The 19,197-nt window shown below is 36.6% G+C and overlaps 1 protein-coding gene across 1 annotated transcript in view; it reads left to right on the forward strand.

Moving 5' to 3' along the window:
- Positions 1-19,197, forward strand: part of Efcab3 (EF-hand calcium binding domain 3) — a 419,664-nt gene that overhangs the window by 167,465 nt on the left and 233,002 nt on the right. The window contains exons 59-69 of the mRNA XM_076543522.1: positions 2,887-3,000; positions 3,902-3,955; positions 5,545-5,649; positions 6,563-6,616; positions 10,638-10,742; positions 12,434-12,487; positions 13,117-13,221; positions 13,762-13,815; positions 15,088-15,192; positions 18,365-18,418; positions 18,971-19,075. Of these exons, the coding sequence (XP_076399637.1) occupies positions 2,887-3,000; positions 3,902-3,955; positions 5,545-5,649; positions 6,563-6,616; positions 10,638-10,742; positions 12,434-12,487; positions 13,117-13,221; positions 13,762-13,815; positions 15,088-15,192; positions 18,365-18,418; positions 18,971-19,075 (909 nt within the window). The remainder of the gene's footprint in view (positions 1-2,886; positions 3,001-3,901; positions 3,956-5,544; positions 5,650-6,562; positions 6,617-10,637; positions 10,743-12,433; positions 12,488-13,116; positions 13,222-13,761; positions 13,816-15,087; positions 15,193-18,364; positions 18,419-18,970; positions 19,076-19,197) is intronic.

The following is a 19,197-nucleotide window of genomic DNA, read 5'->3' on the forward strand; positions in this document are numbered from 1 at the left end:
AGAAGGGTTGAGGCGTCATAAGAGATGTTAGACTCCTTTCTTACATGAGATGAACAGCGTTCTCCAAATATCTCACAAGGACCCTGAATTCAGGCCTGAGTGAATTGCGTACTCATGGCTGCTTATGCTTTAAGTTTGTACTCTCATATTTCTAAGCGAAACTCCATGGCCCAAAGACTGTGTTCCCAGACAACTAATCTCCTTTGGTGAGCTAGAGATAAAGTCCAAAATCTAGTCGAATTGGGAGTAAATTAACTACCAAATCAAATACGTAAAAGTTAAATATGTTAACCTGAGGATATTTCAGTGGGGGCTGTCTCTATGAAACATAGCCCAACAAACTTATGATCTTAGACAATACTTGCTCGTGTTGTTAAAGTTGCATCTCATTCTGTCACTGTAAAGGGTGGGCAGTGTTCTCTAAAATGTGTTTTTGTTTATTCATTCTTTAAGTTTTATTGTTTTTGACCTGTCAGACCAGTCTCATTTAATTATTTCCTTCGCTTGCAGTGAGTGATACAATCACTAGAAAAACTAAGTCTGGATGTGATTCCATCAATTTCTAAAACAGAAAACTACTTTTAAACTCATCGGTCTACCTGAAATTATGATAGAGTTGCTCTTTCTCTTACTGACACAACATGAACAGAATTATGAGGGAAAATATGTACCTATTGTGTAGAAACATCCTCTGTCTAGCCTTGCCACTGATTCTAATTCATTTTCAAACAAATTAAGGTCAACCAAGGCATGTTAGAAAAGATTGTTAGACAAAGAATGGCCATGTAGAATGAATGTACCTTTATTCTTCTGAATCAGCGTTTTAGTTTTAAATACTGCTTAGTGGTAATCTGATCATTTGAGGTGTTAGCGTTAGGATGCTGCGAAGTACGTGTAGTGAAGCCTCCTGAAATACTGGCTCAAACTTAGATCCCCGATGAAGTGAGAGATACAGAAGGACCTTGAACTTCACATTTGTAGTAACACTTAACACATCAAAGAGATGTAAGTTATTAGAGAAGGCCACGTTGGTCTGCAATGCACCCTGCATTTTGTAGTCTTGCCTCTCTGTTTCTGAAAACTGCCAGTGGCTGAGTGAAACACATGTTTTTCACTTTCCCAACCTAGCTGGTTCTACTGTAAAGATAACTTGTGGAATATTCTGCCTTAGTAGGTCCAGAAGGAAAAAAAAAAGAATCTATTTGGCCCAAGTTTAGCCACCTATGAGCAATATATAAGTTTATATATAATAATACATTTTTTTGCTTAACATATATTTCTGTCACTAATATATGCATATATATGTGTACAAATATTATAATTTGACATTTAATAACAGTTACCTCATATTTTAACTAATTCAGAAAATATTTATTGAATTATCAGTCTGCATTTGAAAGTTTTCCATGGCATAAAAATGTTTTATATAATGCTATAATATATTACTTGCAATTTCAAAAAATTAGAAATACTTAAAATAACTTACCAATACTAAAGATATTTATTCTTATGGTAAAATATGACATATGATATATCAAAGATCATCTGTAACATAATTGTTTTCTTTAGTGTATTTTGTATTAATAACTTTTAATTGCTGATTTTATAACTTTGCATGGACTACATATTGTGAAAACATTCTGATAATTAGAATTGAGAGATTGTCTTTAAAATGGTAAGTAGTTTACTCAAGTAAATCAAGTTATCTAGTGAAGTTACTCAGATCTCAGTAGAATAAGAGATAATTTCAACAGTGATGAATGGTGAACTCAATTTTAAATTTTGTTCTTTTTTAGATTAAAAAAAATAGTTGATTCTCCAAAGTCTAAGAATTCAATAAAAAAAGAAGTCACATTAAATTGTACATGTTTGTTATTGGAATTTCATTTTTCCTTATGACAGTATATAAAGTACAATGTTTTAAGAAGCATATTTATAAGTAGTGAGTTTACTTCATGTTACTTCATCCAAGTGTTCTCTGGGGAGGACATAGGCTAAAATTCAGTTGCTAATAAGTGCTTTTGAATTTATTTAATGCTTCAATTTTCTACATGAATGCTATGTATACATTTTCTAACAGTACAAAGGGAAGTGGAAGCACCCCTTTTAAAACTGCACTTGCCTCGCCTTCTTATATATACCCATACAATACTGTACTATACTATACTATACTATACATTACTATACAATACTATACTATACTATACAATACTATACTATACTATACTATACTATACTATACTATACTATACTATACAATACTATACTATACAATACTATACTATACTATACTATACAATACTATACTATACTATACTATACTATACTATACAATATTATACTATACTATACTATACTATACTATACTATACTCTAAAAACCGGCGATGGTGACCTGTAACCCAGCACTTCGTGGGGCGGATTCCCAGATCCCATTTTGTGAATTATTTATAGGGCAGGTACCTGACCAAGGGAAGATTTAAGGAAGGTATTCCATTTCTGATTCATTGCCCCCCTCCGTGTGTGTGTGTGTGTGTGTGTGTGTGTGTATCTACAGAAGACAACTTGTGGTAGAGAATTGGTTCTCTCCTTCCACCATGTTGGTCCAAGAGATTAAACTTAGGTCCTCAGGCTTGGATCCAGGTGTCTTTACCCAATGAGCCATCTTACTGTCCTGTTAATGGTTTTTGTATTGGTTATTACATGCTCTTATATGGGCTAAATGGAAGTTCAAACAGAAAAGTCTTATTCATTTAAGTGCATTTTCTCTTCTGTCTTCATTACAGTAACAACTAAAACCTTTGAATTCAAATAGTGCGCATGCAAAAACACACTTTTCCTGTCTTGAACACATTTTCTCATTTTCTATCCTTGTGCATTTTCTAAGGAGGAAACGTTAAGCTTGATAATGTGGACACTGTCCTGAAAAACCTGGGAGTGACGCTCACACCAAAGGAGCAAGAAAGATTAATGAAGCAACTGCCATCTAGGGTCAAGAGTCGTAAGTCCCTTCATGTCTTAGAGGAGAGCAGGGCACCTGCAAAGCTAGGCAAAACTACCAGTCATGTGACCGCAATTTCTTCACGTGACCGTACATGCACATGTGGAGATCAGAGAACAGCTTAAAGGACTCAGTGCTCTCCTTCCACCACGGGGCACCTTTACATTCCGAGCCACCTCAGCCCTCTTTTAAATCTTAAGGTCACAAGGTGTTTTCTTCGCTAGTAACAACCTCACAAGGACCAGGATAAAAGTTGTAGTTCAGAGACTTAAGAACAAACGGGAAGTGGTGACTAATTGTTATTAGTAGTCCTCAAAATGTTGTCCTGAGTCCAATAATCATTCTATTCCTATTTTACAGTATTTTATTTAAAAAATTATGTTCACATTTTCATGAGCCTCATATTGCTATTTGCTGAGAACTCAGTTCTTTAACTTCAGCCCAGACTCTTCCCTAGTTGAATAAAGCAGATTTCTAGTGTATCCTGTCTGTAAAGAAGGTCTTTTCCTGATGGTGCCTCAGCTCTTTAGCTCTCAATTAATCATATTTAACACTTAATATATCGCTTCTTGGCTTTTGGCTAAGATAAAATGTAAAAATATCTACCATAAAGTGTCTCTTATTTCTATATTCTCAAAATGGTAGAGTGTGTGGAAGGGCCACATTAAATACTGATGGCATTCTCTCATTTTTCCATTAAAATTGGCCTCATTTCCCCTCAAATGTGTGGAGTTTAAATATAAAAATCTATGGTTAATATTCCTTAGCTTGATAAAGAGGTAAAGATAAAAGATAAAGATGAAAACTTAATGGATTATGGTTTATCTCTTCTTTTGCATCTTATGGTTTGCTTTATGTGTGGCATTTTGAATTTCATGCCTAATTTTGAATTTTCTTGTAGCTAATGAAAAAATTCCACTCAATCAACTGATAGATACAGTAACAAAAGTTACAGGTGAGAATTAATTCAAATTGTTGTCCCTTGTTACTACACTAAATTATATTTTGATGCTATTTTCTGATTATTGTGTCTTTTTGTTCTATCATTTTACCATTTCAGTTCAGAAAATATTTCTGTTTATTTAAAATAACAGATGGCAAGCCAGGTGGTGGTGGCACATGCCTGTAATCCCAGCACTTGGGAGGCAGAGGCAGGTGGATCTCTGTGAGTTCGAGGCCAGCCTGGGCTACAGAGTGAGATCCAGGAAAGACGCAAAGCTACACAGAGAAACCCTGTCTTGAAAAACCAAAAAAAATAAAAAAATAAAATAACAGATGGCAAACTACAACTCTTAGGCCAAATAATTTTGGGGGAAAACATTTTATTGTACCATACCCACCTCTGTTAGCTTATGTACTATTGATGAATTCTTTCACACTGTCATGATAAAACTAAGTGGTCATGATGTTGATTTCTTGTTCTATAAATCCTAAATGATCTACTATCTTTCATAAGAGTGTTTTTCTTCTTTAGACAATGATGATGTACCAATGAAGTGGACAAATTAAAATTATTTTAACATTCTCTTATACTCTAAGTAGTCCTGTAAATGATAAGTTATATGAACACTCTAACTTTGGGTTTCCCATATTTAATATATATCAGTGTAGTGCCTTGACAGACAGTTCTCTACTCTCCAAGATATACTCTAATCTGTACCTTAACATATATATAATCTGAACACCAGGAAGAATTTTTTTTCTGGTTGCAATCAAACCAGATTAGATTTAACATTAAGTGAAATCCCCAGAGAACACAGAACAGAAAGGTTCGGTCACAGTCACAATGCTGTGAGCACGCCAGGTATTAAACTATCATAAGACAATGCAAGCAACAAGTAAAAATGTTAAAGTTAATGAAGTTGGGGTAGAGGGCAGGAAAGGACCACTCCACCTAAATCTAGGATATACTGAACAAAGGTTCTGAGTCTGTCAACAGAATCAATCTTCCTTGTTAGTCATGTGGTTATAAGGACCTGAGTTCAAAGTCCAGCAAGCAGGCCTGCGGATGAATAACATTCTGGTCAAGACAAAAAAAAATCTCCTTCCAGAAAAAAAATGCAGATATGTCTAGTATATAGTAGTAGGTTGCCAACAAATAGACAAAATATAAACCTGAAATAGTCAATTTTCTTCATTTTTTAGTAGAATTAAGTATGTTCTGGAGTACAATCACCTTGAACTGAGCTAATTTATTATGTAGTTAGATAAAACTAAGGATAACAGCATTCTTAAAGAAAAGTAGAATTACTGAATTTGGATCAACTATCTGTGGTATTGCAAATAACTTAGAATCTCTAAACCGTGTACCTTGTGGTTTTGTTCCATTACTAAAGATACTACATTGTAAGGAACAGTAATTTTTGTAGTGACTGATGATACAATAGTCTCAGGCCACTTTTTTGTGAAGCTTTTGAAGCTGCTGATTAATAAGCAAATGCTTTTATTTTCCAAACTTTAGAGATTTTCATAACACACACACACACACACACACACACACACACACACACATTCTTATCTACATTCTGCTTCTTTATTTTCAAGGAGGAGAAGTTAATGTCAAAGACATAAAAAGTACTCTGGAAAAAATGGGAATAGAGCTCACAGATGAAGAATGCTCACAAGTAGAGAGCATGCTTCCAATTAATGGTAAGCATTAAAAAAAAAAAGATATAGCATTTAAGAAGCCACATGAAACCCTACTGTTTTGTAAGCTAATTAAAACCACACTTTTTTTTTTTTTAAGAAAAAGAATTTGAGCAGAGGTCCCTCATGTGGGTGAACAATGCTATTTCCAGAAGACATAGGTTATGAAATGAAAATCTTAGTTTCAGGCTCAGGTTCCCTTCTTGTGAGTAATTCGTCAGGGAGGCTTCAGAGACCCCCAAAACAATACAGAATACTGCCACTGTTGATGGTTGCCCACCAGAGCTAGATGGTAAGAGCCTATAGCTGAAGACCCTGTACACTTTGGTAACAGGAAACTCTTCCTACAAGCTGGCTTTCACGCATTGGACGGTGCTATGCAGGCTGTGTTTCTAGGGGGAGGGGCACCACCAGTTTTGCTTGATTTAAACTTCCATGACTACTTATACTTGAAACCTTAAAAAAAAGATAGTTTAGCCATAGCCATGCAGTCCCACAGCTTAGAAAGAAGTCCTAGATGTTTCGTTATAGTTTGGAATCATCTGCATCTTCAGTCATTGATTTATCTAGTCTTAGAAAAAGGATATGTCTATTTTTATTTTTTTATTCCAATGAGAAGTAGCTTCAAAGCTCTGTAGGTTTACATGTAAAGGTGAATGCTTGAGGAAGTTCTAGATGAAAAACTGGAGAAATTAAAGGCAGGACAGGGAAGGACTAAGATATCTTTGTTTTATTTTAGCATGCTCGCAATAATTGTCCCAGGGTCTAGGAAGCCATACTCAGAACTTTTTCCAGTTTGTATTGATTTTTTTTCTTTTGCAAATAAGAGAAACCTTTTCTGGGGTGAATCATAAAGATGAGGCTTTAGTATTCCCTTGCTTAATCGTATCATGTGACCTGATTTCTGTCCTTACAGCGAATGGCAAGGTGTACCAGAATAGGTTGCTGGAGGGTGTGTTATCCTCTAAAAGTAAGTGGCTATGAAAAGGCTTGTGACTGAAGTATGTTTTGTGTTCTCCTGATTTAGAATCCTTCAGTACATTGATGATATTTTACAAACATATTTTCTGCACATATTTTACCAAATATTCTCTTGAACCATTCTTTTCTTTCAAAATGCTTTTAAATTAATAGTTTAGGAAGTTGTACAAAGTAATGGGTTATGCGCAGGCATCTTTATGCGTGTATGTCATTACACTTTGTTCTCATCCTTTCTTCCCATTGCCCCCCTTGTACCCTGTCCTACCCATTTGTTTCCTTCCTGTTCCCTGGTTAGTCCCCTTTCAGCTTCCTTATCACATATACTTCGTGATCAGCTCTTTTCCCACCTAGCTTAAGAGCACCTCTTCTCTCTCCCTTTCTAGTTTCATGACCTACACACACACACACACACACACACACACACACACGGACACACACACGGACACCCACACGGACCCCCACACACATATATTACACACATGCATATATATATACACTCGTATACATGCATGTGTGCACAAACATTTAGGGGAAAAAAGTAAGATAAAACCAAATACTACTAAGTGTAGAGAAGAAGGAAGGAGAAGGGAGGAAAGACCAGTGGAGACAGTTGAAAAAAGGAAAAATCTAGAAACAGGAAAAAGAAAAAAAATTGCCTCCAAATAAAAAAATATATAAACTTAACTACATGAATATTCGAAGAAGAATAACAAAAAATACGTTAAAACACAATAAAGTAAAAGCCCTTGTTATGTAGTATGTCGTAATATGTAGTAACAAAAAGCCAGGAATCATAGGGGAAAAAATAAACAACAATAACAACAACAACCAAAAAACCACGAGACAGGAAATGTTAGAGAACCCCTGATTCTCAAAAGTTTAAGGCTGGCAGTAGTGTGCATGGAAAGGAGGGAGATGAATGAAACTCATGGACTTCTTTTCCCCTGTGAGTTATGCTGCTGCTAAGTCTGCATTGAACAAGTGTCTGCCTTCCACCAGAATTGTCTTCACCAAGGTCATTTTTTTCTTTGTGTACTAGGAACCTCTGCTGGCCACACTTAGTTTTGCATTCTGTATGCTGGGTGGGTTCTCTCACCCTCCTGAGACTTCCAGGACCACACAAAAGCTAATGAATTAACTAGGGGAAGTCTCCCCAGTGCATTGGGAATCTGGAAGCAACCACAGCACTGAGATTTGGCACCAGGTGGAGAACCCGTCTGCATACTTTGAGGTCCTCCTGCATGTTAATCACCTTCACACAGGGATTCTACTGTGGGTTTCCAGTACACCCCTGAACTAGGAAGCAGCAGTGACAGATGAGCTGTCCCAGTTTCTTGGCTCCTCCTGCCCCCAGGCTCAGAGCTGTCAACTCTAGCTTCATTCTCAGTTGATGAGATCTGCTCACTACCAAAAATGATGGGCCTAGATCTTCTGCCCCTCCTCTCTGTGTCCCCTGACCTTTAATGCAGGAGTGGGCTGTAGATGTATCCACTTGGACTGCGTCACATGCTCATTGATCTCGGCACCTGTTGTGGCTTTCTGTAATGATCTCTCTGCTGGAAAGAGAAGCTTCTTTGATGAAAGGAAAAAGCTATGCTTATCGATGTGTATAAGGGTAAGTTTTATAATGCAGTTAGGAGTTATTCTGGTCTGGGCAAGTTATAGTAGTGATCTCTCTTCTAAAATCCATGACCTCACTAGACCAAGTAGTTGTCTAGTTTACTAGTATCAGGCATATTTCCTTTCTATTTATTGGGCCTTATGTCTAATTAGACAGCTGCTGGTTACCACTAAGATATGAGTGCCACTATAATATCTAGAATATATGAAGAACTCAAAATACAAAGAATCAAGAAAATAAATGACCTGATTTAAAAAAAATAGGCTATGGGTCTGAACAGAGAGGACCCTAAGAAAGACACGGGGATATCCCAATGACAGAGAAATGGATGAGATCTACATGAACAACCTGGACGTGAGTGGGGGTAATGAAGGGCAAGGGTCGAGGGAAAGAGAGCTTAGGGGAGCAGGAGATCCCAGCTGGATCAAGAACAGAGAGGGAGAACAAGGAATAAGAGACCATGATAAATGAAGACCACATGGGAATAGGAAGAAGCAAAGTGCTAGAGAGGTCCCCAGAAATCCACAAAGATACCTCCACAATAGACTACTGGCAATGGTTGAGAGAAAGCCCGAACTGACCTACTCTGGTGATAAGATAGCCAAAGAGTTCTCAATAGAAGAAAAAAATAAAAATTTCTTCTCATCACAGTCAGAATGCTTCAGATCAATAAAACTAACAACAATGCTGGTGAATGTGTAGGAAAGAAGAACCCTCATTTACTGTTGGTGAGAATGCAAACTGGTGCAACCACTCTGGAAACCAGTATGGAGAACCCTCAAAAATCTAAAAATAAAGTTATTTTGCTAGTTTTGATACATTGGTTATTTAAAAAAAAAAACAAGGGTATGTAAAATATAGGAAATACAAATCAGCAAGAAAAAAAAAATCAAAGTCCCAAAGTGTTAAATTGGGCAAATACAGTAGTAGAAATTTGATGATCAGTCAATATTTTACAATATTTTAAATGGCACTCGATGCCACCAGCAATCGTGAAAACCTAAGTAAAAAAGCAGCAAACTAACACACACACACACACACACACACACACACACGCACACACACACACACACACACACACACACACACACACACACGTCAATTTAAAAAATGTGTCAAGTCAAACAAGTCCTATCAATGATATCAAGCAATGGGACCATGCATCACTAGAATATGAAGTGACTCATTACTTTCAAAAGAGACTAGGTAAAGTTACAGAAATTTAAATATATGCATATTTTTCTGAAGTGGAAGGGAGGGCATTTTCTACTGGGTCATTTGACCTTACATGCACACACATGCAGTTTTCTTGCAATCAGTACTTTTTCTTCTAACAAAAATGTGAAACAACCTAAATATTCCTCTACAGAATGGGTCAATATAAATGGTTCGTTATTGTTGTAGAGCAATAGCTCATAAAGTGAATGAAGAGTTTCATGTTTTGATATGAAAAAACACAAGACTACAGAAAGAATGCAAATGACAGTGGCAGGAGGAACTCATGATGTGGTTGGTGTAAGCTTTACACCCGTGCAAACCATTTCCCACATATCCGTGAGAACCAGAACTATTTCCCACATACCCGTGAGAACCAGAACCATTTCCCACATACCTGTGAGAACCGTTTCCCACATACACATGAGAACCATTTCCCACATACACGTGAGAACCATTTCCCATATACACGTGAGAACTATTTCCCATATACACGTGAGAACCATTTCCCACATACATGTGAGAACCATTTCCCATATACACATGATGAGAACCATTTCCCATATACACATGAGAACCATTTCCCATATACACATAAAACTGTTTCCCACATACATGTGAAGTAGCCTTAAGAATTGGAGCATGTTTAAGACACTGGATTCCTCCGAGGAGAAAGGGTAAGAAAACAGTGAGGATGATCTTCCTGCTTTGTCAGTAACTGTTTCTTCCTAAAGCTGGTTGGGTTACATAGATGTCAGTCATATCACCGTGAAGATTTTGCAAACCTGCCATTTTTTAATTTAGCAAAAACATCAGAAGAAAGCTTTGAAATTCTTAGATCAACTTATTCTGGAGGAAGGACTGTGTGATCTTTTCTGGACTGGAAGGAAGAACTAACTAACCTTCCTGTTGCCTGCATTTGTGTGACATTTTCTCGTTTATGTAAGTGGTATAGGACTTAGACCATAACCTTTGGCAGTTAACTATATAAACTGATCCCATACCCTAGAAGAGCTCCGAGGTAAAGGTTTTAACTCTACATTCGTACTGGTAGTCCCTGTACAAACCAACCGTACTGCACTGGGCTTGAGAATACCATACTATGAAAGTAGTACATCGCTTGTGTCATATTTTGTGGTTATTTGATCTTGTTTATATTCCCCTTTCTCCAAAGGCGGGATTGTGAATGTTGCTAGCATTGACACAATTTTACCACACATGGACATGGAACTCACAGAAATGGAGAAAGAAGATTTGGTAGAGAAACTGCCTCTTGATGGTGAGCATGTAAATCTAAATGTTTGTGATAACTTGAAAATGAGTGCATTTATATAGTGAACTCTGAAAAAGAATTTTACATTAAGAAGATGGCATTTATAAAAACAGACATTGAACTCAAATTAACATAAAATGGTATTCTTTCTATTTATTTTATTAATATATGCCAGCAACTACTTAATTTAAATCCAAGAAGAATGCTAAAGGTGTGAATAGAACTTGTTACCAAGAGTAAAAAAAAAAAAATCAGAGGAAGTTGAGGGAAAGTAACGTAAGAAAGTCTGGAAGGGAGTTCAGTCTGGGAAAATAGAAAACAGCAACTCAAAACTAGAGCATATTAACATGAGAGACAAGCACCACAGTCATGTGATGAAGCTCCCTCACTTTCTCAGCATCAAGGGCCTTCAAACATTCAAACTACGATGTTTGGGAGGCTGCCTCGTTATAAACCTGCGTGATGTCCCACTTCGGAGCCCAGGCCCTGTGAGCCTTTGGCCATTTCTCTCTCTCAATTCTCAAACACAGTGAAAGCTGAATTAGTATTGAAGCGCAGTAGATCCAAGAAATTGGTTAAAGAATAAATTAAAGAAGCCGTTGATGAAAGACAAGATTTTGTATTATTTGATTAATGTCTAGAATTGGTAACAGAGCAGAACTGCAGTGAGGTGGTGGCTACAGACTAATGGATGTGAGGTTTGAGGTGGTAAAGTGTTCTTAAATCATGGTCATGGTTGCACAGCTCTGTGCACACTAAAAACTTGCAACTATTTTGAGTATAATTCACACACCATAAAATCCAACTGTGTAATATGTGAATTATTTACATGTAAGTCTTTCAAAAATATTGATGATAGTCTGCTTTACTTTTTAGTTAAAGGGGAAAACAAGGAACAAAAGTTCTTGGAGAAGATTTAGTGACACTGGACAATTGATACTCTCTTCTGGTCACTTTCAATTGTTGACAGGAGAATTAATAAAATCTCAGATTATTAGGGGCATGTTTGAGTTAATAGTCTTAATTATAAGTTTCTCAATTATATAAAATGTGTTTAAATATTTTATTGGCAATTAGAAAACAAAATTATATTTTGCAGAGAACACTTCTTAGCCATTTTTTTCAATAAAGGAAGAAACATCTAAAATTCTAAACTGCCTTAAATTTCTGAGCAAATTCTAGATGTGTAGCATCCTTTCATTGCAATTACTTTTAAACTGGTTTTACAAATAAATATTGAGATTCTGCTTTAGAAGAATATTAATCATTGGAGTGATTATTTACTTCTATATGACAGAAGAGTAACAAACTGGAGACAGGAAATATCAACTCGTTACATAAGGATATCCTTTTAAAATCCAAATTAAAACACTATTATTATAGCACATGCAATTTGTAAATCCTGATGTTTGTTCTTGATGTAAGCAGAGTTTACAGAATATACAGTTTTCTGTGGCATAAAAACCATCAAGCAGACTCTATGGGAGAAGGTAATTTAATATTGTAATTTACCTCTAACACTTGCAAGTTGAACTTCCTATCCCATAATAGATTGTGCTCTAGTAATCATGATTTAGATTTCTAAATCACAAGACACAAAAATTATAGAGTCTATAAATATTAACCTTATTTTTATTTCATACTTTAGTAAGTGTCAATATGCATGTCTATATTGGACATATATGTTTTCTTACCAGGTAATAAGAAGGTTGAATTGAGAAATTTACTAAATTCATTGAAAAATTATACTGGTGAGTATCCACTTTGATGTGTACTAATGTTTAAAATAATTTCTCAAGTTATCCAATTGGTATATTTTGTCTTATGACTGTTTCAACTAATAGGTGCTCTAAAAATCTTATTTGGAGCTTGTCTTGGATTTAATAATAAAATTTAAGTATTTTATTTTTGGAAGTAATTTGAAGAAACTACTTTTTATAAATCAATAATATTATTTACTTCATCAGGATTCAAATAACCCTTGTCTTGATGTGCATAGTAAGTAACAAGCTAAAACTTTTATGGGATCCATGTATCATGCCACTGTAAAGACAGTGCTCATATTACTAAAAATCTCCCTATTAGTTTCTCCTTCCAGAATTATAAATCTCCCATTCTAATTTGCTAAGAACTCTTAACAAAAAGGACCACTCAGCTGGATTAGCTGCACACAAACTCATCACTAAGAGAATATTCCTTTTATAAAATTAAGGGATGCTACTCTGTCTGTGGTTTCCCCCATTGTTCTTTGAAGTTGAAGGTGATTTTTCCAGTACTGCTTGAAGTTGAAGATGAGGTGGAACAGATGAGGTTCTCATGACTAGATATAATTAGATTTTTCTCCAAATGGCCAGATGTTAATGTTACTATTTTTCAAAAGGAAAAAAGATTGATGTCAACGATCTACTACGAGTTATGAGAGACATGGGGATTGAACTCAACAAGAAAGAAGAGGAGACACTACTTCGTGCCCTCCCCGTGGATGGTGAGCCACATAAATGCCTCTTCAAGGGACTGGATGCCTAAGGGTCATTGCACAGTTTCCTAAACTTATCTCTTCAGTTATTTCCTCTAAGAAGTGCTGGCAATGGATGGGAAAAATGTGTTCTGTCATAAATCTAAAACTCACCAAGCTCTTCAATAATTCTGCCATCAGAGCTGACATAATTGCTGCAGTGTGGCCCGCTCAGGTTCCTGGGCCCCAATCACGTGAGAGAGAGAAGAGTGAACCAGGGGGTGAGAGGCCAGGCTGGGCAAAGGAGGGAAGGGGGCAGGAGAGGAGACAGAAGGAACGGAGATAGTTTCTGCTCTTCTCCCCATTGGCTTTTTCGCTGTATATATTTTTGTCACTAAAAGAATTTATTTTTAAAAAATTATTTTTATTTCATAAGATGTTAGGGAAGATTTCTCTTTTTTAAAAAAAAAGCTTAAAAATCTTGCTTACTGGAACTAGTGAGTTGCTCAGTAACTGAGTGACTTACTTTTCTTTGGGAGATAAATTTCTCTCTCTTTTTTTTTCTTGTAGATGCCGGAATGGTGTTTCAGAATAGACTGTTGGAAGAAGTGAAGTCTAGGAAAGGTTTGTAAGAAGTGTGATCAGTAGAAAAATCTGCTAAAATTCAATACATGCATTTATAACAGTAGATTTTAATTGTGCCTATGTCTCTATATTTAGATTTCCCATTTCCTACACTCAGTCTTTGATATAATTATCCATATTATGTCATTACAAGATGTCCATTCTTGAACCTTTTTAAATTGCACCCTCAAACAATCATTTAAAAATCTAGCTACACACCAATCCCTCTTGGTATGTAAAAGGAAAGAAAAAAAAATTTTAAGATTTATTTATTTATTTATTATGTATACAGCATGTATGACTGCAGGCCAGAAGAGGGCACTAGATCTCATTACAGATGGTTGTGAGCCACCATGTGGTTGCTGGGAATTGAACTCAGGACCTCTGGAAGAACAGTCAGTGGTCTTAACTCTGAGCCATCTCTCCAGCCCCAAGAAAAATTTTTTTAAATAAAAAATTATTTTAAAAAATCTATACACAGAATATAATATGGAAAATAATATCCCTTTTTTCTGTGAATTCACAAATCAGAAATTCTTCATTTTTTATATCATTTCCCCTTAAGCCAATTAACAAGAAATGAAGAAGAAAAAGCATGGATTATGGCTAGGCTGCTCTTCACTCCTTTCTTCACGGAGACTAGAAAGGAAAGAGCAGAGTTATCAAGCTTTGCCTCTTGGTGTGTATTGAGAGAGGTCTCTTTCAGATCTCAGCCAACTGCCTAACAGTTCACACTTCCTAAAGCATGTCAGCCAGCAATGTTCCTTGCAGAATTTTGTGATGATGAATATATTGTCAGTGATCTTCAGGTGGAGAAAGTGGTTATAATTTTACTACATCTCAAACTGTACCGATGAAGCAAACATTGACTACCAGGAACTTGACCGTCACTCTTGTGTAGCCATGGCCTTGCTGTAGAGGAAGGCTTACCCAGGGTTTTCCTCCTGGGCCCCGCAGAGACAACTCTATCCTTGATATGATTTGGGTTTTTTGGACAGGTCATTATTAAAGCTGTATAACTTGAAGCATATAATCACAGTGCCAAAGCAATGCTTCAACCTTAGACTATTTCCGTTGTAAGTTCTTGGCTTGGTTATAGCTGATTTGCTGAGCTAACTTTCAACATCCATTCACTACTACAAATAAATTATACGCTTATACTTTTTGTTGTGCTAAAGCATAAGATTAAAATTTTAAGCCTAGATATATACATATTTTGGAACCATTAGCTATTTTCTTCATAATTCTTTCTTTCTTTGTTTGTTTCCCAAGGAGGAATGGTTAAAGTCAATAACCTGGACACTGTTCTGGGAAGTCTAGGCATTAAACTCACAGATAAAGAACACGAAAGCCTGACAGAAAATCTACCACTTACTGGTGAGTGTTGTACCACAGTGGATGTCCCTTAGTGGTAAGTGTTGTACCACAGTGAATGTGATTTAATGGTAAGTGTTGTGTACCACAGTGGATGTGACTTAGTGGTGAGTGTTGTATACCACAGTGGATGTGACTTAGTGGTGAGTGTTGTGTACCACAGTGGATGTGACTTAGTGGTAAGTGTTGTGTACCACAGTGGATGTGACTTAGTGGTAAGTGTTGTGTACCACAGTGGATGTGACTTAGTGGTGAGTGTTGTGTACCACAGTGGATGTGACTTAGTGGTAAGTGTTGTGTACCACAGTGGATGTGACTTAGTGGTGAGTGTTGTACCACAGTGGATGTTAGAAAAGAACTGACATTGTGGACTTGTGAGAATGAATATATATTTAGTGATATTTACATACAAAAAATTGTTTTTCAAAGGGAGGGGAGAAACCAGTTCCAGTTTAAGAACAATATGTAGTAGGACATTTAAAGAACAAATTCAACAATACTCATCTTTGAATGTTAAAGTCTGGGCCACTCTCAGAACCAGATATTTAGAGAATTCAGAAAGCTATTTCAGCAGTGTGAGCAGCAGATGGTTTTCTTTTCTGTGAGATGAAGTTGTACTTCGTAGTCCAGCAAAACCTTGAACTTGCCACCTTCCTGCCTCAGCCTCTCCAGTACAGAGAAAACAGTCATGGATAGCCATGTAGGCATTTACAGTCTAACTGTAGAAACCGATCACCTGGTTTTGGTGTGGTCCCCATGATTAATGGCTGGTTGTTGTTTATAACCGGGTTAAGTTTTATTTTTTTTTAGACTTTTTTTCTTCCCAAATTATCAGTTAAATGGAATGCCTTTAAATTTCAGCTTACTTGTATAAGGATTCTGAGTTCAGAAACAACCATGGACTAATGGCTGCCTATTTGTTTTATTTTAACAAAAGAGTAAACTATTTTTTTTATTTTAAAACAATTGAAATTAAAAAATTTATCATGTTACCTCCCAAACAAGTTCAAGCTAATCAACTATCTCACTTGAACTCAATCCCCAGGGGAGTCTCTGCCCTAGAGGAGATGGGAATGGGGGGTGGGCTGGAAGGAAGGTGGGGGGGGCAGGAGGGGAGAGGACAAGGGAATCCGTGGCTGATATGTAAAATTAAATTAAATTATAAAATAAAATTTTAAATAAATAAATAAATAAAAACCCCACAGGCCCACAAAAAAAATGTATCATGTTTAAATACACTAAAGTTATTCTCTCTGGTACAGGATGAAATGAAGATAGGGAGACAGAATAAGCCAAAAATACTTGACAAATGAATGAAAGTGAACTGGCTAACTAGAGTGAAAGCAAATTAAATTGCTGTTTCTGAGTGCAAAGAATAGAGATTAATTTATAATTGCCTAAACCATGTGCTCATCCTGTGATTTCAGGGCAACCAGCACATCCATAGAAAAATTACATGACTATAACTAAATCTAATTAGTACAAGTTAATTAGGACCACGTTCTCAATTACCTTCCTTGAGAAAGAAAACTATGTTCCCATGTAACAAGCCCAAAACCACTGTGCAGCTGTTTTATTCCAATTTAACAAGTGGTGTGTGTGTGTGTGTGTGTGTGTGTGTGTGTGTGTGTGTGTGTGTGTGTGCAGGCCAACGGTTGATGGCAGATGTCTTCCTTAATCACCTTGCCACCTTATAAGATGCAGGTTCTCGCTGGCCTAGAGCTTACTGATTAGGGCTAGGCTGGCTAGACAGGCTCCAGGGATCTTCTTGCCTCTTTCTCGTCAGTTCTAGGACTACGGGCTCATGCAGCATATGTGTCTTCTTCCATGGGTGTTGGGGATCTGAACACAGGGCCTCATGCTTGTGCAGCCTTATTGACTGGCTCATCTCCCCAGCCTCACCAGCTAAGAATTGCTGATTCCTGAAGAAGTCTGTCACAAGCTGCCTCCTAGGCACATCTTAAATTCTGCAGTAGGGCAGCTAACTTAAAGAGTGGAAGTTTCAGGACCCCTCCCTTCTCTTGAAGACCTCAACTTCTCTGTCACCACCCTATTCCAACCTGGTGTTTCTTAAGCTCTAGTTACTGGGCATCTTATCTCTGCCTGCTGTTTTCTATAGTATTGTGACTCATAATCATATATTTCAAAGGTTTGTCTAGAAATTTGATGAAGGCCTAAGGAACAGGATCTACAGTTCATGCATTCAACATTCCTTTGGAGTCTTTTGAATAAAGAACTTGTTTGTATTGAGTCTTTTTAGTTTTTTGTTTTTGTTTTTTATGATGAGAGTTTAGAACAAGCTTTATGGCGAATGGTCAGTAAAAGTGAATAGAAACTCAAGTTCAGAAGAATGTTGTGTTTCAGATTTAATGGGCTGCCATTTTGATATTCTGAAGTTCTTCATAAATTTATCATTGAATTCATGGTTCCTAATGAGATCTAGTAGGAAAATAGAATAAAGCTGGGGCTTAGAGTTGCCTTGGATAGGTTCTTCCCAGGACACACTCTGGGTGAACTGCTCCACACATTGTTGAGCCTCCTACCTCCTTCTTACTGCCTGGACCTCGTAGCCCCTCCCACCAGAGATTATAGTCTTTCTTAGCAGTGAACCAGTGCCATGTGTCCATGACTCTACCCACAGATGGTAGAAACAGTTATCCAGACTTTAAATACATTAGTAACAAAACGTTAGTAACGTGTATCGGCAGTCGTCCCAAGTTATCAGTTAAAATAGCAATAAAAGATAAAATGTAGCTAAGGGTGAGTGGATATATGTAGTTGCACTCAGAGGCCAGGCAGAAAGATTGCAAGTTGAGGCTAGCCTGGGCTACACATAGAAAAACTTTCTGTGTCTTTCCCCTCCCAACACACACACACACACACACAGAAGATTGTGAATATTTGACTGACTCAGCATAAATCCTGGAAAGAACTTGGGGTCTGCACTAGAAATATGGGTTTCCAGAGTCCCATCCAACATCATTAGTCTATTATTCTATCATTTCTATGAACATTAAACTTAGAAAATGTCTTCTTTGCCAATCCTCCACCAAACATAGAATAGATTCTTGTCCTTATTGTACACTGAATGAATTTTAATTGATTCAGATTAAGTTGTGATAGACTTCAATTCTTAATTTTTAATCTCTTGTGCTAATTATGGTTTTTCTTGCAGCTGATGGAAAGATTCATCTTGAAAAAGTGCTAGACACAGTAGAATCTATTACAGGTTAGTGTCTATACATCTGAAGTCCATTTTACCAAACTCTATATTTATATGGTACTATGATTTTGTATTGGCTTTTCTACTGTCCTTTCCTTCCATGTTGGGGAAGTACCTGCAATTGTAGTTTAGAACATTTGCATTTAAGCACTACTTCAGTACAATATCTGATAGAAAAATTCTTTTGCATTGCATCTGGTATATTTATCATGATAGTCACTGCCTTCAAAATCTAAATTAGCACAGAATATTATAAGCAGATTTTCATAAAGATAAAAAATCTCTTACTGGGAAACTAGAAGAGAAATAGAATTCTGATAAAATTAATAGATTTTTTTACCTACAATATACTAATTTACCTCTTGCAAACTGCATCTTTATGTCTATAATTACACTGAGTGAAAAATTATATTTCTGTCCCAACTAATGAGAATTGTGAGCCCTTGGAGTATTTGTGTGCACTCATATGGCTATTGTAACTGGAGAGACCTCCACATGAGTTTGAAGGGAGGAGAGTTTTCTCTGCACTAACATATGCCTGATTCTATGATGTTGAAGGAGGAGACATTGATGTCTGCGATGTGGCAAATGTTCTGAAGGAAATGGGAATAACTCTCACAGACAATGAACACAGAGACCTGCTGGAGCAGCTCCCCATCAGTGGTAAGCGTTTTAAAATGCCAATATAGTATTGGTTGTTGTTTACATTTTTATTGCTTCTGAGAATGTCTATAAACATTTTCTAAAAGGCATAAAAAATACTTTCAAATTTCATTCAGATAAAT

The sequence above is a fragment of the Peromyscus maniculatus genome, chromosome 8 (assembly GCF_049852395.1).
Source record: "Peromyscus maniculatus bairdii isolate BWxNUB_F1_BW_parent chromosome 8, HU_Pman_BW_mat_3.1, whole genome shotgun sequence".
Lineage (NCBI taxonomy): Eukaryota > Metazoa > Chordata > Mammalia > Rodentia > Cricetidae > Peromyscus > Peromyscus maniculatus.